The sequence below is a fragment of the Ovis aries genome, chromosome 3, assembly GCF_016772045.2.
Source record: "Ovis aries strain OAR_USU_Benz2616 breed Rambouillet chromosome 3, ARS-UI_Ramb_v3.0, whole genome shotgun sequence".
Lineage (NCBI taxonomy): Eukaryota > Metazoa > Chordata > Mammalia > Artiodactyla > Bovidae > Ovis > Ovis aries.
The window spans coordinates 173,225,985-173,242,040 of NC_056056.1; the positions used below are offsets into that span (position 1 = coordinate 173,225,985).

General features: G+C 42.1%; 1 protein-coding gene and 1 non-coding gene across 5 annotated transcripts; both read right to left on the bottom strand.

The window, feature by feature from the left end:
• Positions 1–3,223: 3,223 nt before the first annotated feature.
• On the bottom strand, positions 3,224–15,953 carry LOC101111954 (ubiquinol-cytochrome-c reductase complex assembly factor 6). 4 transcript variants are annotated; one of them, XM_027967674.2, is made up of 3 exons: positions 15,896–15,953; positions 9,044–9,161; positions 3,224–3,363 (listed from the first exon to the last, which is right to left on the bottom strand). In XM_027967674.2, the coding sequence occupies exons 2-3, from the start codon at positions 9,149–9,151 to the stop codon at positions 3,256–3,258; spliced, it is 216 nt and encodes a 71-aa protein (XP_027823475.1). In that variant the 5' UTR covers positions 9,152–9,161; positions 15,896–15,953; the 3' UTR covers positions 3,224–3,255. The 4 variants fall into 4 exon arrangements, with proteins under 4 accessions (XP_027823475.1, XP_060269128.1, XP_027823473.1 ...); XM_060413145.1 differs by having other exon boundaries at positions 15,892–15,953; XM_027967672.2 differs by lacking the exon at positions 15,896–15,953 and adding an exon at positions 9,489–9,580.
• TRNAW-CCA (transfer RNA tryptophan (anticodon CCA)) lies at positions 12,290–12,361 on the bottom strand. Its single transcript has one exon. It is a non-coding gene; the product is annotated as a tRNA-Trp (tRNA).
• Positions 15,954–16,056: the final 103 nt, after the last annotated feature.

Here is a 16,056-nt window from a genome sequence, read left to right on the forward strand (position 1 = left end):
CAGTTCAAAAGCATCAATTCTTCGGCACTCAGCTTTCTTCACAGTCCAACTCTTCACATCCATACATGACTACTGGAAAACCATAGCCTTGACTAGATGGACCTTTGTTGACAAAGTAATGTCTGCTTTGGAATATGCTATCTAGGTTGGTCATAACTTTCCTTCCAAGGAGTAAGCGCCTTTTTAATTTCATGGCTGCAGTCACCAGCTGCAGTGATTTTGGAGCCCAAAAAAATAAAGTCTGACACTGTTTCCACTGTTTCCCCATCTATTTGCCATGAAGTGATGGGACCAGATGGCATGATCTTAGTTTTCTGAATGTTGAGCTTTAAGCCAACTTTTTCACTCTCCTCTTTCACTTTTTATCAAGAGGCTTTTTAGTTCCTCTTCACTTTCTGCCATAAGGGTGGTGTCATCTGTATATCTGAGGTTATTGATATTTCTCCTGGCAATCTTGATTCCAGCTTGTGCTTCTTCCAGCCCAGCGTTTCTCATGATGTACTCTGCATAGAAGTTAAATAAGCAGGGTGACAATATACAGCCTTGATGTACTCCTTTTCCTATTTGGAACCGGTCTGTTGTTTCATGTCCAGTTGTAACTGTTGCTTCCTGACCTGCATATAGGTTTCTCAAGAGGCAGGTTAGGTGGTCTGGTATTCCCATCTCTTTCAGAATTTTCCACAGTTTATTGTGATCCACACAGTCAAAGGCTTTGGCATAGTCAATAAAGCAGAGATAGATGTTTTTCTGGAACTCTCTTGCTTTTTTGATGATCCAGTGGATCTTGGCAATTTGATCTCTGGTTCCTCTGCCTCTTCTAAATCCAGCTTGAACATCTGGAAGTTCATGGCTCACGTATTGTTGAAGCCTGGCTTGGAGAATTTTGAGCATTACTTTACTAGCATGTGAGATGAGTGCAATTGTGTGGTAGTTTGAGCATTCTTTGGGATTGGAATGAAAACGGACCTTTTCCAGTCCTGTGGCCACTGCTGAGTTTTCCAAATTTGCTGGCATACTGAGTGCAGCACTTTCACAGCATCATCTTTCAGGATTTGAAACAGCTCAACTGGAATGCCATCACCTCCACTAGCTTTGTTCATAGTGATGCTTTCTAAGGCCCACTTGCCCTCACATTCCAGGATGTCTGGCTCTCGGTGAGTGATCATACCATCGTGATTATCTGTGTCGTGAAGCTCTTTTTTGTACACTTCTCCTGTGTATTCTTGCCACCTCTTCTTAATATCTTCTGCTTCTGTCAGGTCCATTCCATTTCTGTCCTTTATTGAGCCTATCTTTGCATGAAATGTTCCCTTGGTATCTCTAATTTTCTTGAAGAGATCTCTAGTCTTTCCCATTCTGTTGTTTTCTTCTGTTTCTTTGCATTGATCACTGAGGAAGGCTTTCTTATCTCTTCTTGCTATTCTTTGGAACTCTGCATTCAGATGCTTATATCTTTCCTTTTTTCCTTTGCTTTTTGCTTCTCTTCACAGCTATTTGTAAGGCCTCCCCAGACAGCCATTTTGCTTTTTTGCATTTCTTTTCCATGGGGATGGTCTTGATCCCTGTCTCCTGTACAATGTCACGAACCTCAGTCCATAGTTCATCCGGCACTCTATCTATCAGATCTAGGCCCTTAAATCTATTTCTCACTTCTACTATATAATCATAAGGGATTTGATTTAGGTCATACCTAATCAATTTAGGTCTAGTGGTTTTCCCTACTGTCTTCAATTTAAGTCTGAATTTGGCAATAAGGATTTCATGATCTGAGCCACAGTCAGCTCCTGGTCTTGTTTTTGTTGACTGTATAGAGCTTCTCCAACTTTGGCTGCAAAGATTTCGGTGTTGACCATCTGATAATGTCCATGTATAGAGTCTTGTGTTGTTGGAAGAGGGTGTTTGCTATGACCAGTGCATTTTCTTGGCAAAACTCTATTAGTCTTTGCCCTGCTTCATTCCGTATACCAAGGCCAAATTTGCCTGTTACTCCAGGTGTTTCTTGACTTCCTACTTTTGCATTCCAGTCCCCTCTAATGAAAAGGACATCTTTTTTGGGTGTTAGTTCTAAAAGGTCTTGTAGGTCTTCATAGAACCATTCAACTTCAGCTTCTTCAGCGTTACTGATTGGGGCATAGACTTGGATTACTATGATATTGAATGATTTGCCTTGGAAACCAACAGAGATCATTCTGTCGTTTTTGAGATTGCATCCAAGAACTGCATTTCGGACTCTTTTGTTGACCATGATGGCTACTCCATTTCTTCTAAGGGATTCCTGTCTGCAGTAGTAGATATAATGGTCATCTGAGTTAAATTCACCCATTCCAGTCCATTTTAGTTCGCTGATTCCTAGAATGTCAACGTTCACTCTTGCCATCTCTTGTTCGACCACTTTCAATTTGCCTTGATTCATGGACCTAAGGAGAAGTGGCTGCGCTTTGCTGGAGCAGCCTTGAAGAGATACCCCACGTAAGAGAAACCCGAGTAAGACGGTAGGTGTTGTAAGAGGGCATCAGAGGGCAGACACACTGAAAGCATACTCACAGAAAACTAGTCAATCTAATCACACTAGGACCACAGCCTTGTCTAACTCAATGAAACTAAGCCATGCCCATGGGGCCACCCAAGACAGGCAGGTCATGGTGGAGAGGTCTGACAGAATGTGGTCCACTGGAGAAAGGAATGGCAAACCACTTCAGTATTCTTGCCTTGAGAACCCCATCAACAGTAGGACAAGGCAAAATGATAGGATACTGAAAGAGAAACTCCCCAGGTCAGTAGGTGCCCAACATGCTACTGGAGATCAGTGGAGAAATAACTCCAGAAAGAATGAAGGGATGGAGCCAAAGCAAAAACAATACCCAGCTGTGGATGTGACTGGTGATAGAAGCAAGGTCTAATGCTGTGAAGAGCAATATTGCATAGGAACCTGGAATGTCAGGTCCATGAATCAAGGCAAATTGGAAATGGTCAAACTTTTATTATAGTTAATTTATAATCCACATTTGCCATTATAGTCAAGCTTATTCAGAGAAATAAGCCAGAATTATAAGGGCAAGAGACTGAAACTACACTCTGGGTATCTATCAAACTACAGAAGCTGATGATATAAACTGGCAGTTTTCAAGATTACCTGGTCAAACCATAACTAAATCAGTTAACATCTACTGAGCACTTCTCTTGCAGTTTGTATTAGGTGCTTAAACACAAACAATTTCACTCATTAAATTCTAAAAATATATATTTAATTCTCATTCACAGAGTTCTTGGCAGAGTTGAATTTTGATGTTCCTGTTGTCGTTCTTTCAGTCCCAAAAGCTCTGTTTTAAGTTCTCCAGGTTTGGGTGGAATTTCAGGTATTGTCTATAAAATACAAAAACGAAATATACAGACAGCCGTGCTTTTTTACACTGTGAATGTGACCTGAAAAACATCAAAGAAAGTAAAAAGTAAAAAAGAACAAAAGCTCCCTGCCACTCAATGATAAATATTATGAGGACCTGCTATTGATCTAAGTTACTTTCTAGTCCTCTGTTTACAGCTATCACCATGGCTACAGCTTAAGTACTAAAGGACTCACAGAAAGTCTGCATCAATATCAATTGACAGGCCACAAATTTGAACAAGGTTTCCCACATTGGGAAATTCTTTCCTGCACTATTTACTGACTTCTCTTACATGCCTAGTCAGAAAACAGGTATTAGGAATCAATTCATTTGTTAAGAAACAGTGCCTACTATGTGCAAAGCATAAAGCAGTAGGGAAAAAAAATTACAACACTGCCTTCAAGAAAGGTGACTTCTCAAAAATTTGTAACAGCTTTAGTAAGATAACAATTCACAAAGCATGGTATGGTTTAAATATTGGTGTGGTATGGTTTAAATACCACCTATTTAAATATTCAATACCTTTGGTATAGCCACAAAGTTGCACATCCACCACTATAATAAATTTAGAGAACATTTCATCACCCCAAAAAGAAACCCCAAACCCATTAGCAGTCATCCCCATTTCCACACAACCCTCGCACCACCACCACCATCACCAAGCCACTGCCCTGTCTATAGGCATGCCTCTTCTGAACATTTCATATAAATGTATCACACAACATGCAGTCTTTCATGACTAGTTTTTTTCACTTAGCATGTTTCCAAGATTCATCCATATTGTCACCTGTATCAATACTTCCTTTTAGGACCAAAAAATACTCCATTGTATTTATTTATTGACTCACCATGTATCCATTTATTCACATGGATACACTTAAATGGATCCATTTATTTATCCACTCACCAATTAATGGATATTTATTTGGATTGTTTCCACTGTTTGGCTAAAGTGACAATTCAACTTTGATTAAAAGAAAGCACTTATTTACATACTAAATACATAACCAATTTTAATATGATTTTGACATTAAAAGTTAGCAATGTTGGCACAGGTCCTAAATAGCAGTTTTTGTATATATGGCTATTTTTGGAGACAGCCAAAATAAATGCTTTAACAAGAAACTTTGCTCAATAGTATATGGAAAGGAGTTTGGGGGAGAATGGATACATGTAGATGTATGGCTGAGTCCCTCTGCTGTCCACTTGAAACTATCACATTGTTAATTGGCTACACCCCAAAACAAAATTAATTAAGATGTCAAAAAAAGAAAATATCATAGTAAGTGGTGTAGAGAAAGGCTTTCAATATTTTAATTCAGAAACGTAAAATTCAAAATGTCTAAAGCGCACTTTACTTAAAATGATTCAGGATGAAAAAAAATTATGATCAACAACAATAAAAAAAAAATAGTGCTTTAAAATGAGTCCAGAGACTGTCTTTTGACCTACTATGACTCCAATATTAAAAGATGATAAGTTAAGAAAAACAGAACAAGTAAAAGTAATGCCAGGGGAGAAGGAAATGCAAAAGGGAAGCCTGAGGAGAAAACATTCAATTCCAGGAGAGAACATCTGCCTCGAGTCTTTGAATCTGCTCCTGGACTGGACGACTAGGAAAAGGTGCCCTTAAGGCAGCAGTCCCAAACCTTCCTGGCACCAGGGACTGATTCTGTAGAAGACAATTTTTCCACAGCTCAGGGGTGGGGGGTGGGGGAGATTATTTCGGGATGATTCAAGCACATTACATTTATTGTGCACCCAATTTCTTAATCGAATGCTGTTGCTGATCTGACAGGAGGTACCGGTACAAAGCCTGGAGCTCAGGGACAACTGCCTTAGAGCTTCTGCCTTAAGATAGCACTAAGCACAAGCCCCAAGCAGCCCTCCTGGTCTCCTCTGCTCTGAAATGCACCCCGACTTCTAGCTGTATAGGCTGAAAGACTCCTGCAAAGGCTGGTGATAGTTACAATAGTGACAATAACTGCTGGAACAATACTAACAGACACAGATAAAAGAACATAAATCCCTTAAGTGTTAGTAAAGCCAACAGCCTCCTACACACAGCCTGCCAGCCCTGGTCATCAAGTCCCTACAGAGGTCCCCCACTGCCGATGTCACCACCCAGTCAGGATGAGGTGGCCTGGGACACGTCAATATGCCCCTTCTAGAGATTCCTGTCCCATGCCACCTCCTCCCAAGGTCCAGGCAGCTGCTGGTAACAATCCTTGAACCTTCTTGCTGATGAGATGGGAGAATGAGGTGTCAATTCCCAGGCACTCCTCTCTTTGTGAAACCTGTTTGATGTCTATTCCTGCACAAGCTAAAGACCAAACAAACTGCATTTCTGTGGAAGGTTCTTACCCCTTCCTGTCTCTACTAACTATCCTTGATGATTCCCAAAAATTCAAGAGAAGCAGTCTAAAGTGGTAAGAAAGAGCTACTGCCGCATTGTTTGCACAAAACCTAGATACCAACTAAATGTCCGCAGAGAATTGAGTAAATAATATATGGAATATCTATACTATGAAATACTATTCAATGACCAGAAAGAAAAAGCTATTAATATAAACAAATCTATCCAAACAGTCGTTAACCAAAACAAGGAATCCACAGAGAAACATGTATATGAGTTTCTATTTGTATGAGGAAAAAGCACCCCATAAACTCTGTGTGTGTGTGTGTGTGTGTGTGTCTGTGTGTGTGTGTCTGTGTGTGTGTGTGTAAAACTCTGGAAGACTATACCAACCAACAAATGGTAGTTACACTGGGCAGTAGACCGGAGAAAGGGGGTGGTCAGTGGGGGGATTTTTCACTTTTAGTCTTTGTGTGCTGTACTAAGTTGCTTTCAGTCGTGTCCAACTCTCTGCAACCCTATGTACTGTTGCCCACCAGGCTCCTCTGTCCATGGGATTCTCCAGGTAAGAATACTGGAGTAGGTTGCCATGCCCCCTTCTAGGGAATCCTCCCAACCCAGGTCTCCTGTGTCTCCTGCATGGCAGGTGGATTCTTTACCACTGAGCCACCACGGGAGCCTACTCACATCCATAGCATAAAACACCAAGCACATTCCTGTAATTATTTGCACTGTACTTCCTTGCCTCCATCTTCCCAGGACTGTAACTCCTCAGAAGTATCTCCAGTTGCCAGTTCTAATCCAAAGAATGCTTATTAAATTCCTCCCTCCTTTGAAGGCCTACATTCACTCCTTCATTCAAGAAATATTTACTGGGCATCTACTACACTCTAAGATCTTTTCTAGATGATTGAGACAGGAGAGCAAACCAGACAGGCAGTCTCCCCACCCTGGAAATTATACTCTACTGGAAGAAACAAAGAACAAGTAAAGAGACAAATGAATAAGATTACTGCAAACTGTGACAAGTGCTCTATCCGAAACGAAGGACTAGACGGAAGAGCACAAGAGGAATTTTGGGGGGTGCCATACAAAGAACACTCATTGCTGGAGGAGATCAGATCTGAGCAGAGACTTTAAAGTTCTGAAGAAGTAAACCAAAACAAAATCTGGGGGGTGGGGGGGGGCGGTGGGAAGCATTCCGAGAAGAAAAAGAGCATGACCCTGAAGTGGGGACAGGCTTGATGAATTGGAGAAACAGCAAGGAATGTGTGGCTGCAACAGAGGGAACAAAGAAGAAAGAGGAGAAGATAAGGTCAGTGGCAGGCAAGTGACAGACCCAGTAAAACCTCAAAACTGCATAAGACTGTTTTAAGAGCAGGCCATGTATTGCTCTAATGGCAACAAGATGCCACTGTAAGGTTTTAGGCCCCAGGCAGATGCAATCCTAATTTCAACACCACTTTTGCAGAGTTCCAAAAATAGCAAGATAAGAAAGCCTTCCTAAGTGATCAACACAAAAAAATAGAGGAAAACAATAGAATGGAAAAGACTAGAGATTTCTTCAAGAAAATTAAGAGACACCAAGGGAACATTTCATGCAAAGATGGGCATAATAAAGGACAGAAATGGTAAGGACCTAACAGAAGCAGAAGATAGTAAGAAGAGGTGGCAAGAATACACAAAAGAACTATACAAAAAAGATCTTAATGACTTAGATAACCACGATAGTGTGCTCACTCACCTAGAGCCACACATCCTGGAGTCCGAAGTCAAGTGGGCCTTAGGAAGCATCAGTACAAACAAAGCTAGTGGAGGTGATGGAATTCCAGCTGAGCTATTTCAAATCCTAAAAGATGACGCTGTGAAAGTGCTGCACTCAATATGCCAGCAAATTTGGAAAACTTAGCAGGGGCCACAGGACTGGAAAAGGTCAGTTTTCATTCCAATCCCAAAGAAAGGCAATGCCAAAGAGTGTTTACCGCACAATTGCACTCATCTCACATGCTAGAAAAGTAATGCTCAAAATTCTCCAAATAAGGATTCAACAGTACATGAACCAAGACCTTCCAGATACTCAAGCTGGATTTAGAAAAGGCAGAGGAACCAGAGATCAAATTGTCAACATCCACTGGATCATAGAAAAAGCAAGTGAGTTCCAGAAAAACATCTATTTCTGCTTTATTGACTATGCCAAAACCTTTGACTGTGTGGATCACAACAAACTGCGGTAAATTCTTCAAGAGATGGGAATACCAGGCCACCTGACCTGCCTCCTAAAAAATCTGTATGCAGGTCAAGAAGCAACAGTTAGAACCAGGCATGGAACAATGGACTGGTTCCAAATTGGGAAAGGAATATGTCAAGGCAGGATATTGTCACCCTGCTTATTTAACTCATATGCAGAGTACATTATGTGAAATGCAGGGCTGAAGCACAACTGGAATCAAGACTGCCGGGAGAAACATCAATAACCTCAGATACGCTGACAACACCACAGCAGAAAGCAAAGAGGAACTAAAGACCTCTGGATGAAAGTGAAAGAGGAGAGTGAAAAAGTTGGCTTAAAACTCAACATTCAAACAACTCAGATTATGGCATCCAGTCCCATCACTTCATGGCAAATAGATGGGGAAACAATGGAAACAGTGAGAGACTTTATTTTCTTGGGCTCCAAAATCACTGCAGATAGTGACTGCAGCCATGAAATTAAAAGACATTTGCTCCTTGAAGAAAAGCTATGAGCAACCTAGCCAGCATATTAAAAAGTAGAGACATACCTTTGCTGAGAAAGGTCCGTCTAGTCAAAGCTATGATTTTTCCAGGAACCATGTATGGATGTGAAAGTTGGATGATAAAGAAAGCTGAGCACCAAAGAACTGATGATTTGAACTGTGGTGCTGGAGGAGACTCTTAAGAGTGCCTTGGACTGCAAGGAGATCAGTCAATCCTAAAGGAAATCAGTCCTGAATATTCATTGGAAGGACTGATGTTGAAGCTGAAACTGCAATACACTGGCCACCTGATGCAAAGAACTCACTGATTGGAAAAGACCCTAATGCTGGGAAAGATTGAAGGTAGGCGAAGGGGATGACAGAGGGTGAGATGGTTGGATGGCATCACCACTTGATGGACATGAGTTTGAGCAAGCTCCTGGAGTTAGTGATGGACAGGGAAGACTGGCGTGCAGCAGTCCATGGGGTCGCAAAGAGTTGGACATCACTGAGCGACTGAACTGAACTTTACCGCTGTGAAAATGAAGTGGTCCAGGAACGAGGGACAAGGATTCTCCAGCACTCACCAGGTCCGGTCGGTAGTACCTATGCACCACCTCGGCGCCGGCGCACATGGCCAGGAGGCTGGCGGCGAACATTTTCAGGTAAGACGTCCAAGACACACCAGCGGGCATCTTCGGCTAGCTGGACGGGGAGGGAAAGCAGCCAGTGTTAGAAGGTCCTGAGTAAGCCGTGAGAGCGCAGCGGCGGAGTCGAAACACCTGGGACCTCAATTATGAAGAGGGCGCTGGGCGCACGAACGCCCCCTAGAGGCGGACGATCAGCCCTCCACGGTGTCGAAGTGTGAGCACCCGGCCTTCGGGGTTCAAAGGCGGCTCTAGCCGAGCTAGCGGAAGGCCGCAGCGGGTGGTTCGGCACCAGATGGTTTACCGCGCCCCTGGAACTCCAGGGAGGAGAAGGACTACAGACCGCACTGCCCAGCCTACAGGTGCGCCCCGGGGGAGACTATACCGCCTGCTGCACGGGGGCTCGGCAGCGGGTCAGAGGACAGCGGAAAGACGCTGGGGAGCCGGACGGGTGGCCGCGGGCCGGACCGAAAGTGCGGGGGATAAGGCCTGCGCCGGACCGGAAAGCAGTGTCACTGCCGGCGCGGGAACCTAACCCGGACGGAAGTGGGGCTTTAGGCCAGAGCATGCGCCTTTTTTTTTTTTTTTTCCCCCAAAGCCATTACCCAAAACCCTTCTGGACCCCAGGATCTGGGCGCCCTCATTATTTTCTATAGAACTGAATTTTCCTTGCAGATGTCGAGTCTTGAGCTGAGCTCTGGCTGGATTGTTGCATCTTGTGTGCTTTCCCACGCACGAAGGAGGTTGCTCCCGTTTCTACCTTTCACTTCTACCTTTCACGAGTGGGTGGAGAATCACATACTGAGCTATGCGTGCTTAGGTGAGGCCACTCTGGAGCAAATGAAATTAAAAGCATTCTGTTGTTCCCTATGAAGGAAAGTTACACGGCTCAAAATAGCCTGGAGTTAAAACTCCCCTCCGGGTCCTCCCCACTATTCTGTGCAAAACAGAACTCTCTCACCGGAAGGGAAAAAAAAAATGGACATTAAGGTTGATTACACCCAGCTCCCAGCCGGTCCCAGCCTCTGGCTAATCTCCAGAATTCCTTGCCCCAGCCGGTTAAGAGAGAACTAGCCAGAACAACCTTGGAGACGAACAGGCCCCCTTAAGACAGTTAATGTCTACATATATGACTATGTATACTTACTCATTTCTTGGGTTAGTGCTGCTGCTGCTAAGTCACTTCAGTCGTGTCCGACTCTGTGCGACCCCATAGATGGCAGCCCACCAGGCTCCCCCGTCCCTGGGATTCTCCAGGCAAGAACACTGGAGTGGGTAGCCATTTCCTTCTCCAGTGCATGAAAGTGAAAGGTGAAAGTGAAGTCGCTCAGTCGTGTCCGACTCTTAGCGACCCCATGGACTGCAGCCGACCAGGCTCCTTTGTCCATGGGATTGGGTTAGTGCAGCAGCTCACTAATCTCACCTCATTAAAGGTGATCTGTTCCTGTAAAGTGCCCCTCTCGTTCTTTTTCCAAACCTTACCTTCTCGAACTCCCTTACCCTACACATCGTTTGTTACCTGAAACAGCCACACCGACAGCTATGACATGGTGCCGTGGTGCCACTGGAAAAGTGGAAGAATGAAATCAACATTTAGCCTATGTGTTTTTAAGGGAAAAGGGGTGGGAAGGACGGATAAATTGGGAGTTTGGGATTAACAGACACTACTATACATAAAATAGATAAACAACAGGGACCTACTGTATACCTCAGGGAACTATATTCAGTATCTTGTAATAACCTATAATGGGAAAGATTCTAAAAAAGAATATATATTCTTACATATATTTGAGTTTATCTGAATCAGTTTGCTGTACACCTGAAACTAACACAACATTATAAATCAAGTAAATTTCAAGTAAAACAAAAGATTGTGTTTTGTTTCATTAAGCAGAAGGTTAATGAAAGACAATCCAAAGAATTAACCTTCTATGTATAATATGTATCATGATACAGTCACATTTTTAAACACAAGTTTATGGTGGTATATTTGACATTCCGTAAACTGCATATATTTAAAGTATACAATTTCGATGAGATCTGACATATTTGTACACCTGTGAAACCATTACTAGGATCAAGATTATGAACACATCCATCAGCTTTAAAAGTTTCTTTACACCTCTAATTCTGCCCACACAACCTCATTTCCTAGGAAACAACTGATCTCATTTTCTGTCACTATAGATTTGTTTGCACTTTCCAGAATGTTAAAGAAATGGAGTCATACAGAATGTACTATTTTTGGTCTGGCTTATTTCATGCAGCACAATTATTTTGAGATTCATCCACACTGTTTCATGTATCAGTTGACTCTTTTGTATTGCTGAGTATGTTTATATGATGATTGGCTTATCCATTCACCTTTGGTGAACATGTGGGTTGTTTCCAGTTTGGCGCTAATATGAATAAAAACTGCTCTGAACAGTGAAGAGTGCCAGAAAAACATGTACAGATCTATGAATATATGCTTCTGCTTTTTGCATACATTCCTAGGTGTAGAATGGCTGCAGCCAATGTGGATATGTAGCTTAACTTTTTAAGAAATTGCCAAACTGTTTTCCAAAGTAGTTATATGATTGTACATTCCCATCAACCGTGTATGAGAGTTCTAGTTTCTCCACATACTCTTCAACACAGTGTAGCACTCTTCAAATTTTAGATATTCTAATAGGTGGGTAATGGTATCTCATGAATAACCATGTTGAGAACCATTTGGGGAAGTATAAGTTCAAGTCTTTTGCACATTTTAAAGTTGGGTTCTTTAAATTATGAGTTTTGAATCTTCTTTATACATTATGGATCACTTCAGTTCAGTTGCTCAGTCCTGTCTGACTTTGAAACCCCATGGACTGCAGCACGCCAGGCTTCCCTGTCCAACACCAACTCCCAGCTTGCTCAAACTCACGTCCATCAAGTCAGTGATGCCATCCAACCATCTTATTCTCTGTTGTCCCCTTCTCCTCCTGCCTTCAATCTTCCCCAACATCAGGGTCTTCTCCATTGAGTCAGTTCTTTGCATCAAATGGCCAAAATATTATAGTGAAAGTGAAAAGTGAAAGTGAAGTCGTTCAGTCGTGTCCGACTCTGCGACCCCGTGGACTGTAGCCTACTAGGCTCCTCTGTCCATGAGATTCTCCAGGCAAGAATACTGGAGTGGATTGCCATTTCCTTCTCCAGGGAATCTTCCCGACCCAGGGATCGAACCTGGGTCTTCTGCTTTGGAGTCAGACGCTTTAACCTCTGAGCCACCAGGGAAGCCAAAATATTATAGTATTATAAACTAATAGTGTACTTATAGTGTTGGAGTTATAAGATGGATCTGATCTACAAATACTTTTTCCCAGTCTATATTTTGACTTTTCTTAATAACCTTTTGAAAAACAGAAGTTTTTAATTTTAATGAAGTCCCATTTCCATTTTTCTCTTTAATGGGTCATGTTTTGCTGTTATATCTAAGAAATTCAACCCAAAGTCATAGATTTTCTCTTGTATTTTCTCCTAGAAGTTGTATAGATTTACGATTTTCAGTTAGGTCTATGATCCGTTTTGAGCAAAACATTTTGTCTGGTATGAGGTGTGGGCCCAAGTTTTGTTCTGTTTGCATGTGTGTGCTTAGTCACTCAAGTCCTGTCCAACTCTTTGCGACCCCATGGACTGTAGCCCACCAGGCTCCTCTGTCCGTGAGATTTTCTAGGCAAGAATACTGGAGTGTGTTGCCATGCCCTCCTCCAGGGGATCTTCCCGACCCAGGGTTGAAACCAGAGTCTCTTGCACTGTGGGCAGATTCTTTACCACTGAGCCATCTTGGGAAGCCTGTATGCATATGTTCTAGCACCATTTGTTGAAAAGATGCTAATGCTTTCTCCACTGAATTGCCTTTGTACCTTTGTGGAAAATCTGCTGATTAATTGTCTATGTATGTGTCTTTCTGGATATTTTCCATTGATATACTTTTATCTATTGTGATACACTATCTTGATTACTGTTGCCTTATAATAAAAACCAGGTAGTGTAGTCCTCCAGTTTTTTCTTCCTTTTTGCTATATTCACTATTTTGTTCTATTTTTTTAGATTACACACATAAGTGATATTATACAGTTCTTTCTTTATAAAGAACGTTTTGGTTATTCTAGATCTTTGAGTTTCTGTATGACTTAGAATCATCTCATCAATTTCTACAATAAAGGCTGTTAACGATTTTGATTGTCATAATATTGAATCTGTAATCAATTTGACAATATTGTCTTCTGATCTATGAACACAATGTATCTCTCCACTTATTTGGGTCTTACTTATCTCAGCAATATTTTTGTAATTTTGGGGTAACGTTTTACCAGATTTATCCCTAAGTATTTCATATTTTTTGGTATTATTGTGAATGGTGTTTTTCTGATGATTTGTTGGTAGTATATGGAGTACAACTGATTGTCCTATATTGATCTATCCTACAACTTTAACAAAGCAGATTTCTCTCAATAATGTGAGTGGGCCTTATTCAATCAGTTGATGGCTTGAACAGAAGAAGAAGGAATTCTCAAGCAGATGGCCTTCAGATTTGAACTGGAGCGTTGGCTCTTCCTGTTCTCCAGTCTGATAGCCTTCAAATTTGAGCCGTGACTGCTATGCCCAAGTTGCGAAATCTCCCAATGACCACCAGGGAGCTGATATCCGATGCAAAAGCAAGAGAGTTTTTATTACCAAGCTCGAGCTGGGGCTCCCACTGATACCGACGCTGCGGCTATAGGGAGGAGCCCCGGGTTTTGGATTACATTGCTTATATAGGGAGTATACATGGAAAAAAATGATTTCTAGGTAGGGGAACGTCTGATTGGTCACCTTCTTTCAAAGGGTTGTGTGTTGGTTCTTGTTTGGTCCCTATCGTCTAGGTAGACCACAAGTTCCTAAGCGGTAAATCAGGAGATTTTGGTCTGGGGTCCGATTGGCTCGTGGGTGGTGGGGTGAGGTCAAGGGATTTCCAAAGGCTCTTAGATTTCCAAAGGCTCTTTTCCCGGAACCTTACTAAATGGAGTGTTTCTGTTAACAAAATGGAGTAGCTTAGATTCTTCAGTGACATCTGTTCAAGAGTCTCCTCCTGATAATTATAAGGATTAATACACACAAAGCACTTAAAGCAGTACACAGTACAGTCAGTAAATGTATGCTGCTGTTAAGTTCTACCATCGTCATTACCACTGTTATCAATATAACTGCTGTCTTTAGTACCCACTCACCCTCCAAGACCCGCCCTATTCCACAGCAACACTGGCACATTTAATCTTCCTCTTTAACACCTGTCAACGGGATCAACTAATAATCTGTAAACCTCAGTTCAAGTAAAAATGCAGGCCCCTGTTAAATGAATAATTTCAAGATGGCAGTAGCAGAACAGTTAAGTCAATTATGGGGCCCTATTCAACTACTCGGGCCTCCCTAGTGGCTCAGTGGTAAAGAATCCACCTGCTAATGCTAATAGGTTCAATCCCTGGCTCAGGAGGATCTCCTGGAGAAGGAAATGGCAACCCACTCTAGTGTCCTTGCCTGGAAAATCTCGTGGATAGAGGAGCCTGGCCGGCTACAGTCCACGGGGTCATAAAAGAGTGGGACACAACTTAGCAGCTAGACAACAATAAATTCAACCGCACAGATGACACATCCATAAAGCTAGCCCTGCCTGCCAGCATCAGAGACGATCTCCTATCCAAGATGACTAATTCCTACTTCTTGAGCTTCCCATTAAAAACCTGCACTTCTAGTTAATTTCCACAATATTCTCACCTAATTCAGGCATTTAAAAATATATTCAGGATGCGGAACTTCCTGGTGGTTTACAGGTTAGGACTCGCATTCCCACTGCAGGGGATATACGGTCCATCCCCATGGAGGAGATAAGATTCCACATGCTGTGGCAGCCAAAAAAAATACAAGAATATGTTAAGAGATGTTGCTTTAAACCTTATCCAGAGCAGTTAGCAAACCCAGAGAGAAAAAGAGGATGGGCTGTTGCTACTTCAGTCACTCAACAGATAGTCACTGAATACAGCCCATAACTCAGGTTCTGAGTGATATCTACCAATAAGCAGAATATTCATGTAAGTTCTGAAGAGTTTAAAAGTGTTCGAAGTTTCACTTAAGCAATTTATAATACAAATCAATATTTCTGTATTTACTCATGAAAGCCCTTTTCTGAATCCTAGAATGAAGACAGAAACAGTAGAGCTTCCACCATTTCCCAGCTCGTATATTAATCAATGAGTGACAAAAAAAACCTGCTGTAAACCACTGAGATTTTGGACTCATCTAGTACGACAGCATAACCTATGGAAAGCTAATACAGCAGCCATGGCTCCCATCATGTAAACTAGAGAAACAGCAAAGCCTATTTTCATGCAGAGTTAATGAAGTCCTTATACAAAAACCAGTGATAACTTGAGAACTAATGAAAGAAACACGAGGGGCAAAGTCATCAAGAAATGAAGGGTTAGCCCAGAAGGTTGAAATGAGGAAGTCATACATGAATGCCATCTACTCTTAGACTTCGAACTTTCATATTTCTATACATTAAAAGTAAAGCAGAGAACAGCTTATGGAAAGTTTCACATTTTACGAAACCCTTTTACAATCACATATTGAGGCCCAATATGACACAGTGCCCAGAGTCCCAAGTTTTCTGACTGTAAAGTGTCTTCTTTTAATTACTTGGTAATTAATGCAAAGCACTGTTTTTAATCATAATAAAATGTTGGGTGGAAAGGCCCGGATAGCTCTAACAAGCATAAAATCCACACCTACACAGCGCCGAAGACTTCAACTCGCAAGCACCGCCCTACACGGCCATCACCGAACAGTCAGCAGGACAAAAGCTTACGTCAGCAGAGTGCTTCCCCTCCCAGCCTTTTCATCCTCCACCCTTCCCGAAAGGCCAACTGGCAAGCAGAAGAACCAACGAGAGG